Consider the following 22,424-nt stretch of genomic DNA (forward strand, 5'->3'; position numbering starts at 1 on the left):
AAGCCCGAGTAAATTTAGTAAATGAAGGTGCAAATCGAATCAAATCTAATTTTATTGGCCACATGCGCAAAATACAACAGGTGAAGACATTACAGTGAAATGCTTACTTACAGCCCTTAACCAACAGTGCATTTATTTTTAACAAAAAAGTAAAAATAAAACATAAAATAACATTAAAATAACAGTAGGGAGGCTATATATACAGGGGGGTACCGGTGCAGAGTTAATGTGCGGGGGCACCGGCTAGTTGAGGTAGTTGAAGTAATATGTACATGTGGGTAGAGTTAAAGTGACTATGCATAAATAATTAACAGAGTAGCAGCAGCGTAAAAGGATGGGGTGGGGGGGCAGTGCAAATAGTCCGGGTAGCCATGATTAGCTGTTCAGGAGTCTTATGGCTTGGGGGTAGAAGCTGTTGAGAAGTCTTTTGGACCTAGACTTGGCACTCCGGTACCGCTTGCGTGCGGTAGCAGAGAGAACAGTCTATGACTAGGGTGGCTGGAGTCTTTGACAATTTTGAGGGCCTTCCTCTGACACCGCCTGGTATAGAGGTCCTGGATGGCAGGAAGCTTGGCCCCAGTGATGTACTGGGCCGTACGCACTACCCTCTGTAGTGCCTTGCGGTCGGAGGCCAAGCAGTTTCCATACCAGGCGGTGATGCAACCAGTCAGGATGCTCTCGATGGTGCAGCTGTATAATTTTTTGAGGATCTGAGGACCCATGCCAAATCTTTTCAGTCTCCTGAGGGGGAATAGGCTTTGTCGTGCCCTCTTCACGACTGTCTTGGTGTGTTTGGACCATGATAGTTCGTTGGTGATGTGGACACCAAGGAACTTGAAGCTCTCAACCTGTTCCACTACAGCCCCGTCGATGAGAATGGGGGCGTGCTCAGTCCTCTTTTTTTTCCTGTAGTCCACAATCATCTCCTTTGTCTTGGTCACATTGAGGGAGAGGTTGTTATCCTGGCACCACACGGCCAGGTCTCTGACCTCCTCCCTATAGGCTGTCTCATTGTTGTCGGTGATCAGGCCTACCACTGTTGTGTCGTCGGAACACTTAATGATGGTGTTGGAGTCGTGCCTGGCCATGCAGTCATGGGTGAACAGGGAGTACAGGAGGGGACTGAGCACGCACCCCTGAGGGGCCCCCGTGTTGAGGATCAGTGTGGCAGATGTGTTGTTACCTACCCTTACCACCTGGGGGCGGCCCATCAGGAAGTCCAGGATCCAGTTGCAGAGGGAGGTGTTTAGTCCCAGGATCCTTAGCTTAGTGATGAGCTTTGAGGGCACTATGGTGTTGAATGCTGAGCTGTAGTCAATGAATAGCATTCTCACGTAGGTGTTCCTCTTGTCCAGGTGGGAAAGGGCAGTGTGGAGTGCAATAGAGATTGCATCATCTGTGGATCTGTTGGGGCAGGAATGCAAATTGGAGTGGGTCTAGGGTTTCTGGGATAATGCTGTTGATGTGAGCCATGACCAGCCTTTCAAAGCACTTCATGGCTACAGACGTCAGTGCTACGGGTCGGTAGTCATTTAGGCAGGTTATCTTAGAGTCCTTGGGCATGGGGACTATGGTGGTCTGCTTGAAACATGTTGGTATTACAGACTCAGTCAGGGACATGTTGAAAATGTCAGTGAAGACACTTGCCAGTTGGTCAGCACATGCTCAGAGTACACGTCCTGGTAATCCGTCTGGCCCTGCGGCCTTGTGAATGTTGACCTGCTTAAAAGTCTTACTCACATCGGCTACAGAGAGCGTGATCACATAGTCATCCGGAACAGCTGGTGCTCTCATGCATGCTTCAGTGTTGCTTGCCTCGAAGCGAGCATAGAAGTGGTTTAGCTTGTCTGGAAGTCTTGTGTCACTGGGCAGCTCGCGGCTGTGCTTCCCTTTGTAGTCTGTAATAGTTTTCAAGCCCTGCCACATCCGACGAGCGTCAGAGCCAGTGTAGTACGATTCAATCTTAGTCCTGTATTGACTCTTTGCCTGTTTGATGGTTCGTCGGAGGGCATAGCAGGATTTCTTATAAGCGTCCGGGTTAGAGTCCCGCTCCTTGAAAGCGGCAGCTCTACCCTTTAGCTCAGTGCGGATGTTTCCTGTAATCCATGGCTTCTGGCTGGTTGGTATGTACGCACTGTCACTGTGGGGACGACATCATCGATGCACTTATTGATGAAGCCAGTGACTGATGTGGTGTACTCCTCAATGCTATCTGAAGAATCCCGGAACATGTTCCAGTCTGTGCTAGCAAAACAGTCCTGTAGCTTAGCATCTGCGTCATCTGACCACTTTTTTATTAACCGAGTCACTGGTGCTTCCTGCTTTAGTTTTTGCTTATAAGCAGGAATCAGGAGGATAGAGTTATGGGAGTTAAGGGAGGAAAGCGGTGGTGGGCCTGCTAACATTACACCCATCCTCAGGGGGTGGGTGTAAAGCTTTGTTCAAAGGGCAAATTAGGAGCCGCCGGTTTAATTTCAGCGGTGCAACCGCCCTCATCTGCCTCCTTTCTTTCTCGTTCTCTGTCTCGGGAATTGCGTTTGGAATTATTTAAGTTTTGAAATTATTCTAATCATTATTTTGTGGGACTGAGAAGACAGTGTCGAGCTGCTCATTAAGGGGCCTGTTGTTAGAGGGGTAAATAGCTGAAGCGGTAGAATGGAATAAAGGCAGGAATGTGGAAACATAGAAAAAGAGGAGATGAGCGATAGAGGAGTGTGATTGACAGATGCTCTGTCCTTGACACTTTCCAAGGGTGGAGGATCGTTCTTGGAAGTCTCTCTGTGTGTATGTGTGTGTGTGTGTGTGTGTGTGTGTGTGTGTGTGTGTGTGTGTGTGTGTGTGTGTGTGTGTGTGAAAGGTTCCCTGGACCTTTGTGCACTATTTTAAGGAGTGTGTCTGTGAGTTACAGTGATTATTTTGCAAAGGCATTGTGATGAAAGTGTTTGATGTGTGGGAGAGGGAGATTTCTCACCTAAATTTCTCATCAAAAATTTGGGCAGATGGAGATGGCTTACTGAAAGCATCAATGTTGTTTCTTAGCCAAAAACAGATTTGGCAGTATCACCCCCCCTCCTCTCTTCTCCTCCCTTTACCCTCCTTTTTTCCCCTCCCCTCTTCCATGTTCTATATTTAATCAGCCAGGGAGAGAGGGAAGGGTGATTATGTGATCGGAGAGGATGGGGAGAGCGATCAGGAGAGAAGAGGGTGTGTCTGGGCTGTCTGTGTTTGTGTATGTCTCAGGATGTTCGGTTTTAGTGAGAAGTTTGAGAAGTGTATGAGCATGTGTGTGTATTTGTGTGTGCTCTTCGATCCATACTCTTGTGTATCTGTGCACACGTGTGTGTGTGTGTGTGTGTGTGTGTGTGTGTGTGTGTGTGTGTGTGTGTGTGTGTACTCCAGCCAGAGAGTAGGCAGTTCCCTGCTATAGTGATTACTTACAGCATTAAATTGTCCCTACGGTCCTAGGCCTCAGATCTGCCCTCCCTTTCTGTCTCCAGGACTGGAGGGAAAGAGAGGAGAGGAGAGGAGAGGAGAGGAGAGGAGAGGAGAGGAGAGGAGAGGAGAGGAGAGGAGAGGAGAGGAGAGGAGAGGAGAGGAGAGGAGAGGAGAGGAGAGGAACTAGCTCTCACAGTCTTACATCAGAATGATACGTTCATCCATGTTTCTCAAAGGTCAAATTTCGAAGTTGTTGCAAATGTAAATTTCTAAGTGTTTCAGGTTAAGTTTAGGCATTAACTCCAAAATGTTAAGGTTAGGCATTAACTCTGAATGGTTAAGGTAAGGCTTGAGGTTTAGGAAAGGATTAAAACAAAAATCACAAAAACAACTTTCTAACTCTGGATTCGAACTTGCATTCAGAGGCAGATGCTTAGGTCCATCCGCCATCCCCGTTCACAACACCCTAGCCAAACCGAAACCTACTTGAAGGAAACAGCGCTCACTGTTGCCCCTAGTGGCCGGTTTTCACATCATCTCCCGACGTCCTCAGACATGGATCGATGACAAATACTGACTTGTATCACGGGTGACCTGGCTGGAGAGAGAGAGAAACGTGTGTGTGGGGGTGGAGGATGTGTGTGTATGTGTGTGTGTGTGTGTGTGTGTGTGTGTGTGTGTGTGTGTGTGTGTGTGTGTGTGTGTGTGTGTGTGTGTGTGTGTGTGTGTGTGTGTGTGTGTGTGTGTGTGTGTGTGTGTGTGTGTGTGTGTGCCTGCAAGCGTGTATGCATATGCAGGGGACGTCTTGGATTACGACACAGAACTCAGTCTATGAAGCTCATAAATACCCTTGGGGCAATTACCAAGTGCCCACTCCTCCCACTCTCTCTACCCCAGTGAAGGCTAGTCAGGGCACAAAGATTTAGCCAAGTTCCAAATTTGACAGCTTTTGAATATTTTTATTCATTAGATAAGTAAAAGCAAATCAAGTGATGACATGCTGCTGCTGTCGCTGTTTGATTTATGTCCACTTCTGGGGAGAGAAAATATAATTTATGGCTTTCTCTTGCCACCTAATCGACACTGCAAAGCCTATGCATTCTGTTTAGAAAGAGGCCCTGCAAATACTCAACACCCTCTCTTGCTCTCGCTCTCTCTCTCACACTTCTCAATAAACACCTCTCTTTGGCCTTATCTACACTTTTCTCGCACCAATTTCCTTTCTAACATATTCTCTTTTTCCTCTCTCTCCCTCCTCTCACGCTCAACTTCCATCTCCAACACCTGCCTTTCTTATAATAAGCCTATTTTTATACTGAACAAAAATATAAACGCAACATGTAAAGTGTTGGTCCCATGTTTCATGAGCTGAATAAAAGATGCCTGAAATTTTCCATACACACAAAATGCTTATTTATCTTACATTTTAGGCACCCATTTGTTTACATTCCTGTTAGTGAGCATTTCTCCTTTGCCAATATAATCCATCCACCTGACAGGTATGAAGAAGCTGATTAAACAGCATGATCATTCCACAGTTGCACCTTGTGCTGGGGACAATAAAAGGCCACTCTAAAATGTGCAGTTTTGTCACACAACACAATGCGACAGATGTCTCAAGTTTTGAGGGAGCGTGCAATTGGCATGCTGACTGCAGGAATGTCCACCAGAGCTGTTGCCAGAGAATTTAATGTTAATTTCTCTACCATAAGCCGCCTCCAACGTCGTTAACCACGCCAGCCCAGGACCTCCACATCCGGCTTCTTCACCTGCGGGATCGTTTGAGGGGTGTGGGCTGAGGATTATTTCTGCGTGTAATTAAGCCCTTTTGTGGGGAAAAACTCATTCTGATTAGCTGGGCCTGTCTCCCAAGTGGATGGGTCTTGCTCCAAAGTGGTTTGGCCTGTGCCCTCCAGTCATGTGAAATCCATAGATTAGGGCCTAATGAATTTATTTAAATTGACTGATTTCCTTATATGAACTGTAACTCAGTAAAATCTTTGAAATTGTTGCATGTTGCGTTTATATTTTTGTTCAGTATAAAGTGTCTGCTATTAACCTTTGTAGCTCAGTTGGTAGAGCATGGCGCTTGTAAGGCCAGGGTAGTGGGTTTCATACCCTGGATCACCCATACGTAAAATATACAATGCCTTCAGAAAGTATTCACACCCCTTACTTTTTCCACATTGTGTTGTGTTACAGCGTGAATTTAAAATTGATTAAATTGAGATGTTGTGTCCCTGGCCTACACATAATACTCCATAATGACAAAGTGGAATGATGTTTTTAGATTTTTTTGTTGAATTAATTAAAAAGTATTCAATCCCTTTGTTATGGCAAGCCTAAATAAGTTCAGGACTACAAATTTGCTTAACAAGTCACAGAATAAATTGCATGGACTCAATCTGTGTACAATAATAATGTTCAACATGATTTGTGGATGACTACCTCATCTCTGTACCCCACACATACAATTATCTATAAGGTCCCTCAGTCAAGCAGTGAATTTCAAACACAGATTCAACCACAAAGACCAGGTTTTCCATTGCCTCTCAAAGAAGGGCACCTATCGGTAGATGGGTCAAGTGCAAGTGCAAGTGATGGTTAAGTGTCTTTTATATATATATACGGTGAGGGAAATAAGTATTTGATCCCCTGCTGATTTTGTACGTTTGCCCACTGACAAAGACATGATCAGTCTATAATTTTAATGGTAGGTTTATTTGAACAGTGAGAGACAGAATAACAACAAAAAAGTCCAGAAAAACGCATGTCAAATTTTTTTATAAATTGATTTGCATAACATGATTTAGTACTTGGTGGCAAAACCCTTGTTGGCAATCACAGAGGTCAAACGTTTCTTGTAGTTGGCCACCAGGTTTGCACACATCTCAGGAGGGATTTTGTTACACTCCTCTTTGCAGATCTTCTCCAAGTCATTAAGGTTTCGAGGCTGACGTTTGGCAACTCGAACCTTCAGCTCCCTCGACAGATTTTCTATGGGATTAAGGTCTGGAGACTGGCTAGGCCACTCCAGGACCTTAATGTGCCTCTTCTTGAGCCACTCCTTTGTTGCCTTGGCCATGTGTTTTGGGTCATTGTCATGCTGGAATACCCATCCACGACCCATTTTCAATGCCCTGGCTGAGGGAAGGAGTTTCTCACCCAAGATTTGACAGTACATGGCCCCGTCCATCGTCCCTTTGATGCGGTGAAGCTGTCCTGTCCCCTTAGCAGAAAAACATGTTTGCCGGTGGGGATGGTGTTCTTGGGGTCATAGGCAGCATTCCTCCTCCTCCAAACATGGTGAGTTGAGTTGATGCCAAAGAGCTCGATTTTGGTCTCATCTGACCACAACACTTTCACCCAGTTCTCCTCTGAATCAGTCAGATGTTCATTGGCAAACTTCAGACGGCCCTGTAAATGTGCTTTCTTGAGCAGGGGGACCTTGCAGGCGCTACAGGATTTCAGTCCTTCACGGCGTAGTGTGTTACCAATTGTTTTCTTGGTGACTATGTTCCCAGCTGCCTTGAGATCATTGACAAGATCCTCCCGTGTAGTTCTGGGCTGATCCCTCAACTTCCTCATGATCATTGATGCCCCACGAGGTGAGATCTTGCATGGAGCCCCAGACCGAGGGTGATTGACCGTCATCTTGAACTTCTTCCATTTTCTAATAATTGCGCCAACAATTGTTGCCTTCTCACCAAGCTGCTTGCCTATTGTCCTGTAGCCCATCCCAGACTTGTGCAGGTCTACAATTTTATCCCTGATGTCCTTACACAGCTCTCTGGTCTTGGCCATTGTGGAGAGGTTGGAGTCTGTTTTATTGAGTGTGTGGACAGGTGTCTTTTTTACAGGTAACGAGTTAAAACAGGTGCAGTTAATACAGGTAATGAGTGGAGAACAGGAGGGCTTCTTAAAGAAAAACTAACAGGTCTGTGAGAGCCGGAATTCTTACTGGTTGGTAGGTGATCAAATACTTATGTCATGCAATAAAATGCAAATTAATTACTTAAAAATCATACAATGTGATTTTCTGGATTTTTGTTTTAGATTCCGTCTCTCACAGTTGAAGTGTACCTATGATAAAAATTACAGACCTCTACATGCTTTGTAAGTAGGAAAACCTGCAAAATCGTCAGTGTATCAAATACTTGTTCTCCCCACTGTATAATAATAATAATAATAATAATAATAATAATAATAATAATAATAATTAACTGTATATATTACTGTATATATATATATGTATTTTTTCTGGGGGGGTTTCGAGGTGAGGAGGAGGATTATTTAAGATACTGTTTGAAGAGGTAGGGTTTCAGATGTTTTCGGTAGATGGGCAGGGACTTAGCTGTCCTAGCTTCAGGGGGAAGCTGGTTCCACCATTGGGGTGCCAGGACAGAGAAGAGCTTGGACTGGGCTGAGCGGGAGCTGCCCTGGATAGTTGCAGGGGTTTGATGGCACAAGCGGGGAGCCCAGCCAACAGCGAGTTGCAGTAATCCAGATGGGAGAGGATAAGTGCCTGGATTAGGACCTGCGCCGCTTCCTGTATGAGGTAGGGTCGTACTCTACGGATGTTGTAGAGCATGAACCTGCAGGAGAGGGTCACTGCTTTGATGTTTGCAGAGAACGACAGGGTTTTGTCCAGGGTCACGCCAAGGTTCTTTGCACTCTGGGAGGGTCACACTGTGGAGTTGTCAACCATGATGGAGAGGTCTTTGAGTGGGCAGGCCTTCCCCGGGAGGAAGAGCAGTTCTGTCTTGTCGAGGTTGAGCTTGAGGTGGTGGCCCGACATCCAAGTTGAGATATCTGCCAGGAACGTAGAGATGTCTGTCGCCACCTAGGTGTCAGAAGGGGGGAAGGAGAAAAGTAGTTGAGTGTGATCTGCATAGCAATGATAGGAGAGACCATGTGAGGATATGAAGGAGCCGAGTGACTTGGTGTATAGAGAGAAGAGGACAGGGCCTAGAACCGAGCCCTGGGGGACACCAGTAGTGAGAGTACGTGGTGCAGACACAAATCCTCTCCACGTCACCTAGTAGGAGCAGCCTGCCAGGTAGGATGCAATCCAAGAGTGTGCAGAGCCTGAGACGTCCATTCCTGAGAGGGTGGAGGGGAGGATCTGATGGTTCATGGTGTCAAAGGCAGCGGATAGATCTAGGAGGATGAGAACAGAGGAGAGAGAGTCAGCTTTGGCAGTGTCGAGAGCCTCCGTGACACAGAATAGAGCAGTCTCGGTTGAGTGACCCCTATTGAAGCCTGAATGGTTAGAGTCAAGAAGATTGTTCTGAGAGAGATAATGAGAGAGTTGATCAGAGACAGCATGCTCAAGTGTTTTGGAAAGAAAAGAAAGAAGGGATACATGTCTATAGTTTTTGACGTCAGATGAGTCGAGTGTTGGTTTCTTGAGTAGGGGAGCAACTCTGGCCATTTTGAAGTCAGAGGGGACGCAGCCAGTGGTCAGGGATGAGTTGATGAGGGAAGTGAGGAATGGGAGAACGTCCCCAGAGATGGTCTGGAGAAGGGAGGAGGGGATGGGGTCGAGCGTGCAGGTTGCCGGGCGGCCAGACCTCACTAGTCGCAGGATGTCATCTGGAGAGAGAGGGGAGAAAGAGGTCAAGGCGTAGGGTAGTTCTGTGTGAGTGAGACCAATGAACTCAATAGGCTGAGTGAATGAGTAGCGGATGTCATCAACCTTTTTTTCTAAGTGGTTGACAAAGTCGTCCGCAGAGAGGGAGGGGGAGGGGGTGGAGGATTAAGGAGAAGGTGGAAAAGAGTTTCCTATGGTTAGAGGCAGAAGCTTGACATTTAGAGTGGTAGAAAGTGGCTTTAGCAGCGGATACAGATGAAGAGAAGGTAGAGAGGCGGGATTGAAAGGATGATAGGTCCTCCAGAAGTTTAGTTTTCCTCCATTTTCGCTCAGCTGCCTGCAGCCCTGTTCTGTAAGCTCGCAATGAGTCACTCAACCACGGAGCAGGAGGGGAGGGCTGAGCCGGCTGGGAGGAAAGGGGACAGTGCGAGTCATAGGATGCAAAAAGGGAGAGAGTAGGGTCGAAGAGGCAGAATCAGGTGACAGAAGGGAGAAGAATTTAGCAGAAGGGAGAGATGATAGGATAGAAGAGGAGAGAGTAGTGGGAGAGAGAGAGCGAAGATTGCCGCCACTGACACGACCGCCGCTTACAGCTACCACTGAAAAACCAGGGGAGACTGAAAAACTAACAATAATTGCTAATTGCCTAGTAGAGGTGGAGAGCACAACTCCCTGTACTAATTGCTGATTGCCTAGGAGAGGTGAAACCCCCCCCATCTGCAAATTATGAACAGTCAGCAGTTCACACACCAAGTAGGCCACTTGGAAAACAGCACTTAAAGTAAATGGCCTTAGCTAACAAAAAGAAAGTACTAGACCATTAACAGATAATGACAAAAAAATGTATACCAGGAGTTCTCTAGGAGTTCTCTAGCTATAGATAGAAACACTACTAAAGTAAAACTAGACTTACATAGTTTAATGTGTGAGAAAACTCAGGATGGATCAACAAATTGTATTTATTCCACAATACTAACCTAAATGACAGAGTGAAAATAAGGAAGCCTTTACAGAAAAAAAATATTCCAAAACATGCATCCTGTTTGCAATGAAGCAAAAAAAGTAACTGTATGTCCTAAAAACATAGCATTATGTTTGGGGAAAATCCAGTACATCACTGAGTACCACTATTCATATTTTCAAGCATGGTGGTGGCTGCATCATGTTATGGGGATGCTTGTCATTGGCAAGGACGAATAGCGCTAAGCACAGGCAAAATCCTAGAGGAAACCCTGGTTCAGTCTACATTCCAGCAGACACATTGGAGCCAAATTCACCTTTCAGCAGGACAATAACCTAAAACACCAAATATACACTGAAGTTGCTTACCAAGACGACATTGAATGTTCCTGTGTGGCCTAGTTACAATTTTGACTTAAATTGGCTTGGAAATCTAGCAATGATCAACAATCAACTTGACAGAGGATAATGTGCAAATATTGTACAAGCCAGGTGTGCAAAGCTCTTAGAGATTTACCCAAAAGAACTCACAGCTATAATCTCTGCCAAAGTCATGTAATCAAGATATATTAGTGTTTTATTTTTGTTCGAATTTTATTCCACTTTGTGTAGATCGTTGACAAAAAATTACAATTAAATCAATTTTAATCCCACCTTGTAACACAACAAAATGTGGAGAAAGTCAAGGGGTGTGAATACTTTCTGAAGGCACCGTATGCACGGTTGACTGTAAGTCACATTGGATAAAATCGTCAGCTAAATGGCATATATTATATTATAATCCCCATGAAAAATTTAGAGGCTGTTGATTGCCTGCATACTGTATGTCTAATTATATAGCAATCTGTATGTGTGTTTGTGTGTGTGTGTGTGCGTTGTAGAGTTATTCTCATCCAAACGACACATCTCCACATTCTATTATTATCTAGCTGTAATATGATACTGGTTGCATTTCAAATGTGTTTGAAGGCTAAATGAACTGCCATTGTCACAAACTCTGATGGATTTTTTGCAGACAGACTAAAATAAGGCAAATGTGTGTGTGTATATATATATATATATATATATATATATATATTTTTTTTTTTTTCACACTTTATTTGGATAGTCCCCTGTAAATGGTCTATAGATGCTTAAAGTTTCAACAAACTGCAACTTTAAAAGAAAGGGAGCAGACATATGAGCAGGATGAGAGATAGAGGAGGTAGATTGGGGTGAAACAGTTGAAAGAAAGGATGTGAGAAGAGGTTTGAAAGAGAAAGTGGCCAGGGAAGCTTTTCCAAAAGTATTTTATATTTTTCTCTCTGCCTTGCATTTGAAACTGTATGTGCCTTGACACTCACCCAGTACCATTTTCTGTGAGTCCCTTTAAAATGAAATGTTTTCTAGATCGAGGAAATTAATTGTGAAAGATTGCGGGCTGCGAATTCTAAATAATTGAAGTAAAAGAAAATGAGCATGGCTTGTGAATGGGAAAGGGGTTTTGAATTGATCAGGGGGAAACTTGAATGCTAAATGTGTTTAGTGTGTAGTGTGTGTGGGTGTGTGTGCGTGCGTGTAGACATGTACCCTGAAATGCATAACTCCTCATTAGTGGTGCAGTGTACGACCATATCAGAGTTTGAGTAGTTGGCTGGCTGCAAAGAAACGACCAGAGAAGCACAGACTGTGCCAATTCATAATTTATCAATATGTTTTTTATTTAGTATTTGTTTTGCTTCCTCCCCAGTGACTGACTCGCTACACAATCCGTGGCCAAACAAGTAGGCCAAGCCATTACATTCTTGGAGAATTCTTCTCTCCTCTCCCGTATTTACGAGATGTGAAAGAATATGACTGGCCCTGTCTGACTATCGTGAGGAGGGGTGGGAGAGGAAGGGAGAATTGGTAACACTTTACTTTACAGTCCCGTAACAGATGGTAGTTGGAAAACAACAGTAATAATTTATACTTTCTGGTAGAGTTTTGAAATTGATAAATCAAATTGCCAGCATAGTGTGTGTGGTATACGTGGGGATTAAACAACAGACAGCAAAAATACACATTTATTTTGATGGCCAATACAATTGTATGTTATGTTAAAGCATCAAAAGGAACTTAGTGCGACTTCTTTCAATTAATACAGAAGAAACCAAAAGTAAGCTATTAGTAATAGTAATGTCATAACATTATGCAATGTCTACGTAAACACCAGGTAAATTGAGGACAGTAGCAAAAGACTACTGCTACTATCTGAAGAAGGAATATGAAAGTAAAGCAAGTCTCTTTCTCACTGTAAGAATTTCCAGCAGTGCTCTCTTATTTTAATAATGAAATGACCTCCCTTCCGGTGTCAGACTTTCTCATAAATGTGATTCACTTTTTTCTTACTGCTATGATGAAAAAGTAGGTGTGTGTGTTCCCATAAAAATCCAAGACAATGTAGAAATGACTAACCCCTGCGTTTCTGTTTAGCAGTGAATCTATGGCAGCAGTGAATGAGGCAGAGTGGTGTCATTGGATTACATAATGGAGGGCAGCAGCAGACTGTGTGTGTGTGTGTTTTATATATATATTTAAATGTTTTATTGTCAAATACACCGGATAGGTGCAGTGAAATGTGTTGTTTTACAGGGTCGTACGGTGCCCCTGGAGCAAATTTGGGTTAAGTACCTTGCTCAAGGGCACATTGACAGATTTCTCACCTTATCAGCTCAGGTATTCGAACCAGCAACCTTTCGGTTACTAGCCCAACGCTCTAAGCGCTAGGCTACCTGCCGCCCCTAGGATACCTGCTGTGTGTGTGTGTGTTTGTGTGTGTGCGTGCGGTGTGCGTGTGTGTACAGGTGTTTGGAGTCACCTCCAAAATTATTGACACCCTTGATAAAGATGAGCAAAAAATACTAATCTTTATTAAATAAATAATACAAATACTGAGCTATATGCCCCCCCCAAATGAACATTATATTATTTTACACTAATACAATTGCTCAGAGAAAGAGAGTAATAAAGAAAATCTCAAAAGGATAGATGTCGAAATTATTGGCACCCCTAAAGATTCTTGTAAGTAAAATCAAACAAAATAAAATCATTCTACTTTTTTATGTTCATTCAGCTTAAGGAACTGTAATGTGAACTTTCAAGGCTTCCTGTTTCACTGGGATATAACAATGAGGTAACACGCATGTAAAAAAAACATTTGTCATCCATCACCGTGGGGAAAGGCAAAGAACTCACAAACTAAAAGAGACGAATAGTTGTTGACCTTCATAAATCCAACAATAAAAAAAATGATATATATATATATATATATATATATATATATACACTACCAGTCAAAAGTTTGGACACACCTACTCATTCAAGGGTTTTCCTTTATTTTTTACATTGTAGAATAATAGTGAAAAAATCAAAACTATGAAATAACATATGGAATCATGTAGTAACCAAAAAAGTGTTAAACAAATCAAAATATATATTTTATTTGAGATTCTTCAAATAGCCACCCTTTGCCTTGATGACAGCTTTGCACACTCTTGGCAATCTCTCAACCAGCTTCATGAGGTAGTCACCTGGAATGCATTTCAATTAACAGGTGTGCCTTATTAAAAGTTAATTTGTGGAATTTATTTCCTTCTTAATGCATTTGAGCCAATCAGTTGTGTTGTGACAAGGTAAACAGAAGATAGCCCTATTTGGTAAAAGACCAAGTCCATATTATGGCAAGAAAAGCTCAAATAAGCAAAGCGAAACGACAGTCCATCATTGCTTTAAGACATGAAGGTCAGTCAATACGGAAAGCTTTAAGAACTTTGAACGTTTCTTCAAGTGCAGTCGCAAAAACCATCAAGCACTATGATGAAACTGGCTATCATGAGGACCGCCACAGGAATGGAAGACCCAGAGTTACCTCTGCTGCAGAGGATAAGTTCATTAGAGTTAACTGCACCTCAGAAATTGCAGCCCAAATAGAGTTCAAGTCACAGACACATCTCAACATCAACTGTTCAGAGGGGACTGCGTGAATGAGGCCTTCATGGTCGAATTGCTGCAGAGAAACCACTACTAAGGGACACCAATAAGAAGAAGAGACCTGCTTGAGCCAAGAAACACGAGCAATTGACATTAGACCAGTGGAAATGTGTCCTTTCGTCTGGAGTCCAAATTTGAGATTTTTGGTTCCAACCGCCGTGTCTTTGTGAGACGCGGTGTGGGTGAACGGATTATCTCAGCATGTGTAGTTCCCATCATAAAGCATGGAGGAGGATGTTCTATGGTGTGGGGTTGCTTTGCTGGTGACACTGTCTGTTATTTATTTAGAATTCAAGGCACACTTAACCAGCGTGGCTACCACAGCATTCTGCAGCGATACGCCATCCCATCTGGTTTGGGCTTAGTGGGACTATCATTTGTTTTTCAACAGGACAATGACCCAACACACCTCCAGGCTGTGTAAGGGCTATTTTACCAAGAAGGAGAGTGATGGAGTGCTGCATCAGATGACCTGGCCTCCACAATCCCCCGACCTCAACCCAATTGAGATGGTTTGGGATGAGTCGGATGGCAGAGTGAAGGAAAAGCAGCCAATAAATGCTCAGCATATGTGGGAACTCCTTCAAGACTGTTGGGAAAGCGTTCCAGGTGAAGCTGGTTGGGAGAATGCCAAGAGTGTGCAAAGCTGTCATCAAGGCAAAGGGTGGCTATTTGAAGAATCTCAAATATAAAATATATTTTGATTTGTTTAACACTTTTGTGGTTACTACATGATTCCATATGAGTTATTTCTTAGTTTTGATGTCTTCACTATAATTCTTAGAAAATAGTCCCCCCCCAAAAAAATAACACTTGAATGAGTAGTTGTGTCCAAACATTTGACTGGTACTGTATATATACACATATATACATATATATATATATATATATATATACAGTGGGGAGAACAAGTATTTGATACACTGCCGATTTTGCAGGTTTTCCTACATACAAAGCATGTAGAGGTCTGTAATTTGTATCATAGGTACACTTCAACTGTGAGAGACGGAATCTAAAACAAAAATCCAGAAAATCACATTGTATGATTTTTAAGTAATTAATTTGCATTTTATTGCATGACATAAGTATTTGATACATCAGAAAAGCAGAACTTAATATTTAGTACAGAAACCTTTGTTTGCAATTATAGAGATCATGCGTTTCCTGTAGGTCTTGACCAGGTTTGCACACACTGCAGAGGGGATTTTGGCCCTCTCCTCCATACAGACCTTCTCCAGATCCTTCAGGTTTCGGGGCTGTCGCTGGGCAATACGGACTTTCAGCTCCCTCCAAAGATGTTCTATTGGGTTCAGGTCTGGATACTGGCTAGGCCACTCCAGGACCTTGAGATGCTTCTTACGGAGCCACTTCTTAGTTGCCCTGGCTGTGTGTTTAGGGTTGTTGTCATGCTGGAAGACCCAGCCACGACCCATCTTCAATGCTCTTATTGAGGGGAGGAGGTTGTTAGCCAAGATCTCGCGATACATGGCCCCATCCATCCTCCCCTCAATACGGTGCAGTCGTCCTGTCCCCTTTGCAGAAAAGCATCCCCAAAGAATGATGTTTCCACCTCCATGCTTCACGGTTGGGATGGTGTTGTTGGAGTTGTACTCATCCTTCTTCTTCCTCCAAACACGGTGAGTGTTTAGACCAAAAAGCTCTATTATTGTCTCATCAGACCACATGACCTTCTCCCATTCCTCCTCTGGATCATCCAGATGGTCATTGGCAAACTTCAGACGGGCCTGGACATGCGCTGGCTTGAGCAGGGGGACCTTGCGTGCGCTGCAGGATTTTAATCCATGACGGCGTAGTGTGTTACTAATGGTTTTCTTTGAGACTGTGGTCCCAGCTCTCTTCAGGTCATTGACCAGGTCCTGCCGTGTAGTTCTGGGCTGATTCCTCACCTTCCTCATGATCATTGATGCCCCACGAGGTGAGATCTTGCATGGAGCCCCAGACCGAGGATGATTGACCGTCATCTTGAACTTCTTCCATTTTCTAATAATTGCGCCAACAGTTGTTGCCTTCTTACCAAGCTGCTTGCCTATTGTCCTGTAGCCCATTCCCGCCTTGTGCAGGTCTACAATTTTATCCCTAATATCCTTACACAGCTCTCTGGTCTTGGTCATTGTGGAGAGGTTGGAGTCTGTTTGATTGAGTGTGTGGACAGGTGTCTTTTATACAGGTAACGAGTTCAAACAGGTGCAGTTAATACAGGTAATGAGTGGAGAACAGGAGGGCTTCTTAAAGAAAAACTAACAGGTCTGTGAGAGCCGGAATTCTTACTGGTTGATAGGTGATCAAATACTTATGTCATGCAATAAAATGCAAATTAATTTCTTAAAAATCATACAATGTGATTTTCTGGATTTTTATTTTAGATTCCGTCTCTCACAGCTGAAGTGTACCTATGATAAAAATTACAGACCTCTACATGCTTTGTAAGTAGGAAAACCTGCAAAATCGGCAGTGTATCAAATACTTGTTCTCCCCACTCTATATATATATATATATATATATATATATATATATATATATATATATATATATATATATATATATATATACCACTTACCACTATTAGGGCAATAATTAGGAGGTTTAAAAACACTGGAACAGTGGGAAACTCACACAGTCCTAGCAAAATTAGCTAAGGAGCTATTTTTGTTTCTTTTTGACCATTTTAATTGAAAACAATCACAGTAAGGTACTTAATTGCTATCCAAAAAATATTTGATATTGAGATAAAAACAGCTGCATTTGGACCTTTAAATAACATCTCTTTGTCTGAGCAATTGTATTAGTATAAAATAATATAATAAAATAAAAAATTGCATACAGTATATCTCAGTATCTGTATTCTTTATTTTATACAGTATTTTATTGCTAATCTTTATCAAGGGTACCAATCATTTTGGAGGTGTCTGTATTTCATGTTCTCCAAGACCACACTAAAAGAGCTGCTGCTTCAGGAGTGGACTGTCATCCCTGGAGCAACAATGGGCTGAGCTCTGTGTGTGTGAGTAAGAGGAGAAGAAGCATGCTCCCGGCAAGGTGTTTTCTGGTGTGAGTGTGTGTGTGTGTGTGTGTGTGTGTGTGTGTGTGTGTGTGTGTGTGTGTGCGTGTGTGTACATGCAAGTGTGAATAAAGCAGATCATTCTCAACTCACAAGCAAACCGCACAACGTCTGTTTCTCACTAAGACACCGTGGGTGGATGTGCAAAGGGTGTGTGCGTACCTGTGTGTGTGTGTGCGTGCATGTGAGTGTGTGTGCGTTTAATGGTGCTCCTTTTTGTGAAATTGAGGTGAAGATGGTATTTTCTCTCTCAGGGAAGTGTATAATGGAGAATGGGGGCTAGAGAGTTGTTTAATGTTGCTCAATGGTTCCATCTAGCTGTGACTTCTTTTAGTCCCACGTTTTTTATCCTCACTCTTTCTTATCCTCTTTCTAGCCCTCTTTCTCTCTCTCACTGTCTTTTGGTCTCTCCACCACTCTTTCCCTCTATCAGTCTCTCCACACCTCCCTCTCTCTTTCCCTCTCTCGCTCTCTTTCGATATCAACAGCCAGGGTGATATAAATAATGCATCAAAGTACATTAAAAACATTAGCAAGGCAATGAAATAGAGGGAGGAAAGGAGAGAGAGCGAGGGGGAAAGGGTGACTGGGTCTTAAACGAAGGACTGTTATTGTGCATGGAGAGGTTTAGCAGGCCTTGACTTTTTACACTGAGGAAGAGATGGTAAAAAAGAGAGTAATATACTAAATTGTTCCCCTAATATTGTCAACCTCTAGTTGTTTACTGTGTTTACAGGTCGTTAACGTTAGAGCCAAACATGTCTTTATTGAGCTCCATCTAATCCAGAGTGCTGGCTAGTCCACTAACCATTAATTTAATTATTTACAGTGTATCACTCAACAGTGTTTTTGTTTTGGTTAGTCTGTGCATTGTAATTGCAACAAATTGGGAGAATGTAAGAATCATGACGCATACACCCTTTCATACACTACCCGACAACACACACACACCGACACAAACACGCGCACAAACACGCGCGCCTCCACACACATACACCCTTCTCTCTCGCTCTTTCCCCTCTGTGGCACATCGTTCCAGCTCTCCCCCATCTCCCTCCCCTTCTTACTCTCTCTTCTCCCCCTTCCCTCCTGCCAGCGTGGCGATTGGCATATTAAAACATTGATTGGCAGCGAGCGTTTTGCGGCGTGCATGTATTACTGAGACGGAGAGCATTGGGAAAGCAGCCAGGATTGACAGAAAGGCAGTGGAAGAATGGAAGGAGGAGTGTAAAGCAGGAGTGTAAAGGATGAGTATAAAGCAGGAATGGAAGGAGTAGTGTAAATGAAAGAGGGGGAATGGAAGGAGTAGTGTAAATGAAAGAGGGGGAATGGAAGGAGGAGTGTCTGGGCTGGCCAGCGAGAGGTAAAGAGGGCTCACATGCAGGGTGACAAGGCCTTATACGAAAACTGGGTGTCTAGAGTAGTTAAACAGATAGACGGACAGATATATGGACGGACGGACAGACAGACAAGCAGGCAGACATAATCAAATCAAATTGTATTTGCCACATGCGCCGAATACAACAGGTGTAGACCTTACAGTGAAATGCTTACTTACCTTAACCAACAATGCAGTTTTTAAGAAAATAAAAAAAGTGTTAAGTAAAAAGTAGATAGTCTGGGTAGCCATGATGAGCTGTTCAGGAGTCTTATGGCTTGGGGGTAGAAGCTGTTAAGAAGCCTTTTGGACCTAGACTTGGTGTTCCGGTACCACTTGCCGTGCGGTAGCCCTAGAGAACAGTCTATGACTAGGGTGGCTGGAGTCTTTGACAATTTTTAGGGCCTTCCTTCCATAGCCAGACCAATTTAAAATGATTTATCTACAGTATATAAGTGCTGGTGAACTGCAATGTACTTAAACAGAGCCAGCACAACATCACACTACCAAACATGTAAGCACGTATTCTCTCCCTTTTCTCTCCATCCTTTTCATCCCCCTCTCTAAATTCCTGTGCCTGTACAATCAAATCTCAAATGTTGTCCTTCACAATTACATTATACAAAACACATTTACAAGTCGTGTTACTTATTTGCCAACGCTGTCATCGAAATTTAGGAAATGGTGTGTAACTACTTGATGTTGAGTAAGCAATCCTAACTCTCTCTCTCTCTCTCTCTCTCTCTCTCTCTCTCTCTCTCTCTCTCTCTCTCTCTCTCTCTCTCTCTCTCTCTCTCTCTAGATGAACAGGCCTATCCAGGTGAAGCCTGCGGACAGCGAGAGTCGAGGAGGTAGTGCTCCACTTCTTTAAACTTGGCTGCCGTCCCACATCAGTGTCACCATTGCCCCTCTCTGTCCACACACCCATGCACGCACGAACACACCCATGCACACGCATGCACATGCACACACACACACACACACACACACACACACACACACACACACACACACACACACACACACACACCCTCACGGTCCCACTCCCAACGTGTCACGGTTAATGGCCCTACCTTGACGGGAACTGACAGACTCCCAGCCAGCCCCCACAGGGTTCTTAAACATTTATAATGTGTTACATTTCTCTGTATTGCTCAACTCTCTTAAAAAAACGTTCACCATACAACACCAATTTTGTTGCGAATTAAGCATAAGCGAATTTTGAATAGCATCAGAGAGAGAGAGAGCGAGAGAGAGAGAGAGAGAGAGAGAGAGAGAGAGAGAGAGAGAGAGAGAGAGAGAGAGAGAGAGGGGGAGGAAAGGAAGTAGAGCATGCAATGAGGAAAGACTGGAGGAAAAAAATCATATCGAGTGAGAGAGATAAAGGTGGAGAATGGGGGAGGAGGAGGGAGAGGGAAAGAAAGAAAGAGAGAGAAAAGTAGAAAGTGTGTGAGGGGAAGAAGGACAGAAAGAGAGGTAGAGTGTGCGATAGGGGAGAGGTAGAGAGGGGGGAGAAGAAGAAAGAGAGAGGTAGCGAGAGTTACTGAGGGATTGCATGACTTCCTCCCTGTTTATTCCGGTCCTCTCTAACGGTGATTGATGGAGCTGGGGAGTGAAGAGAGAAACAATTGGTGGGAGGGCTAGAGAAGGATTCTCACTTTTCTCCCTCCCCCTCTCTCTTCCTCTACCTATCTCAATCCGCCCTGTTTCCCACATCTCTCCCTCTCTCTTTTCTACCTTATTGTTCTCTATCTCTATCCATCCCCTGTTTCTCTAAGTCCCTCTTTCTCAAATCCGGGCCTCACCCAACTGCTGGTTTTCATTCTTCCCCTCTAACCAGGGACTGATTCTGCCCTGGGAACACATTCAGGCATTTCATCTTATGTCAATGTAGTGAATTAAGCCCTTATTTGAAATGGAGGAATTGTGACTAGTTTTCTGAACACAGATTAAGGCGTTTTCACACCATTCAAAAGTTTGGGGTCACTTAGAAATGTCCTTGTTTTCGAAAGAAAATGACAGTCCACTCCTGAAGCAGCAGCTCTTTTAGTGTGGTCTTGGAGAACATGAAATACAGACACCTCCAAAATGATTGGTACCCTTGATAAAGATTAGCAATAAAATACTGTATAACATCAAATTGATCAGAAATACAGTGTAGACATTGTTAATGTAGCATTTTCCTGTGTTTGGTCTGCATTCTCATCTGCAGCGAACCGCACCACCATACAAATGGAATCAGACTGAGACCACCCTATTTGAGCGAACCACGGTGCGTTGTTTAGTGCGCTCCCGAGTGAGGATAGAGTGTTCACATAAGTCCAAACTAACCGAACTAAAGGGGAAAACGTGCCAAAGTTGGGAAAAACCACTCCAAACTAATTTGGTGTGAAAGCCCCCTAAATCTAGTCCTGGACTAAAACATTTTTTAAATGGATAGGGTTCATCTGTGTCAGGGAAACAGTGAAACTCTCCCCAGAACGGCCTCACCATAGAGTTAGTTCGATGGACATTCTCTATACGAAAAACCTCTTTATGGTCCTATAGACTTGGTCTGTAAATGGTGCATCACTTCAAACATCCCCGCCCTAGAGAGTCAAACACTTATTGGTTCCTGTTGATTTAAACTCAAGATGAATATGTTAGTGTGTGTGTTAAGCATTGTTTCCCTCTGAGAGATGTAACGATTAATGGTGCCATCCCATGGGAACTGTGAAGACTTTGGCCGCAAATGTGTGTGTGTCCTCCATCCCTGATGTAAACATTCCCCCTGTGCAAGGCCAGAGCCGAGATTAGTCTTGTTGACTCTGCAAGGACAGCCTGTCAGGCAGAGGCAGCGGAGGGAGCAGACCCTAAACACACACACAAACAAACACGCTCGCAGCCTTGCACACTGAAAACTCGATACACTTGAACACATTCACATTCACAGACACACACACACACTCACGTCACAAGCGTGCACACACACATTCACACACATGTGCGCACACACATACCTGTTCATGACCAGTTCCTCTTTGTTTCAGAAGACAGAAAACTATTTGTGGGAATGCTCAACAAGCAGCAGTCCGAAGATGATGTGCGACGTCTCTTTGAGTCGTTTGGCAGCATTGAAGAGTGCACCATCCTTAGAGGTCCAGATGGAAACAGCAAAGGTCAGTGTCTGTGGTTCCACCACAACAGCTTTGTAATGTTCATCATCACACCATAGCATTATTTATTAATTTGTATTTATTTGAGTTGGGACTGAAGCAATTAAATAATTGTCACCTTGACTTAACAAGAGCCAGATGCATTGTATTCTACCATCACACTTTAGCTTGCTTTAATTTCCGGCATTTATCTTAGATGGCATTTAGCCTATGCCTGGCTATGAGTGACCTTTTAGGAAGCTTCACCATACTTTTCATCAGGCTCCAGGGTGAAGTTTCCCCTAGGTACAGATCTAGGATCAGATTCCCCTCCCTCAAGAATGGCGTTGCAATGGATATTTGCCGTTTTACAGGCTCCTGGCCAATTCTGCTATTTAGTATTTAGTGTTATTTTTGCATGATCTTAAAAAAATTTGTACATAATGTTCCTCCATCGTTTCCTATGACCGAAAAGAGCTTCTGGACATCAGAACAGCAATCACTAACCTCAATTTGGATGAAGATTTCTACCTTAGTGAGTCGGCAGCCCAGGACATACTGCTCACCCCGGACAAGGCCCTAATCCCAGAGACTCGGAAAAGGAAGAGACGGAGAACAAACTGGACAAGCTCCGTTTGAGACTAACCTATCAACGGGACCTGAAGAACTGTAATATCCTAAGTTTCTCTGAGTCATGGGTGAAAAACGACATGGATAATATCCACTGAGTGTAGAAAAAATGTGGAACACCTTCCTAATATTGAGTTGCACCCCCTTTTGCCCTCAGAACAGCCTCAATTCGTCGGGCATGGACTCTACAAGGTGTGGAAAGCA

General features: G+C 43.6%; 1 protein-coding gene across 5 annotated transcripts in view; it reads left to right on the forward strand.

Moving 5' to 3' along the window:
* Positions 1-22,424, forward strand: part of celf4 (CUGBP, Elav-like family member 4) — a 111,707-nt gene that overhangs the window by 67,220 nt on the left and 22,063 nt on the right. For all 5 annotated transcript variants that reach the window (XM_041887923.2, XM_041887926.2, XM_041887924.2 and 2 more), the window contains exons 3-4: positions 19,259-19,307; positions 21,486-21,614. In XM_041887923.2, the coding sequence (XP_041743857.1) occupies positions 19,259-19,307; positions 21,486-21,614 (178 nt within the window). The remainder of the gene's footprint in view (positions 1-19,258; positions 19,308-21,485; positions 21,615-22,424) is intronic.

This window comes from Coregonus clupeaformis, chromosome 10, assembly GCF_020615455.1.
Source record: "Coregonus clupeaformis isolate EN_2021a chromosome 10, ASM2061545v1, whole genome shotgun sequence".
NCBI classification, from domain to species: domain Eukaryota; kingdom Metazoa; phylum Chordata; class Actinopteri; order Salmoniformes; family Salmonidae; genus Coregonus; species Coregonus clupeaformis.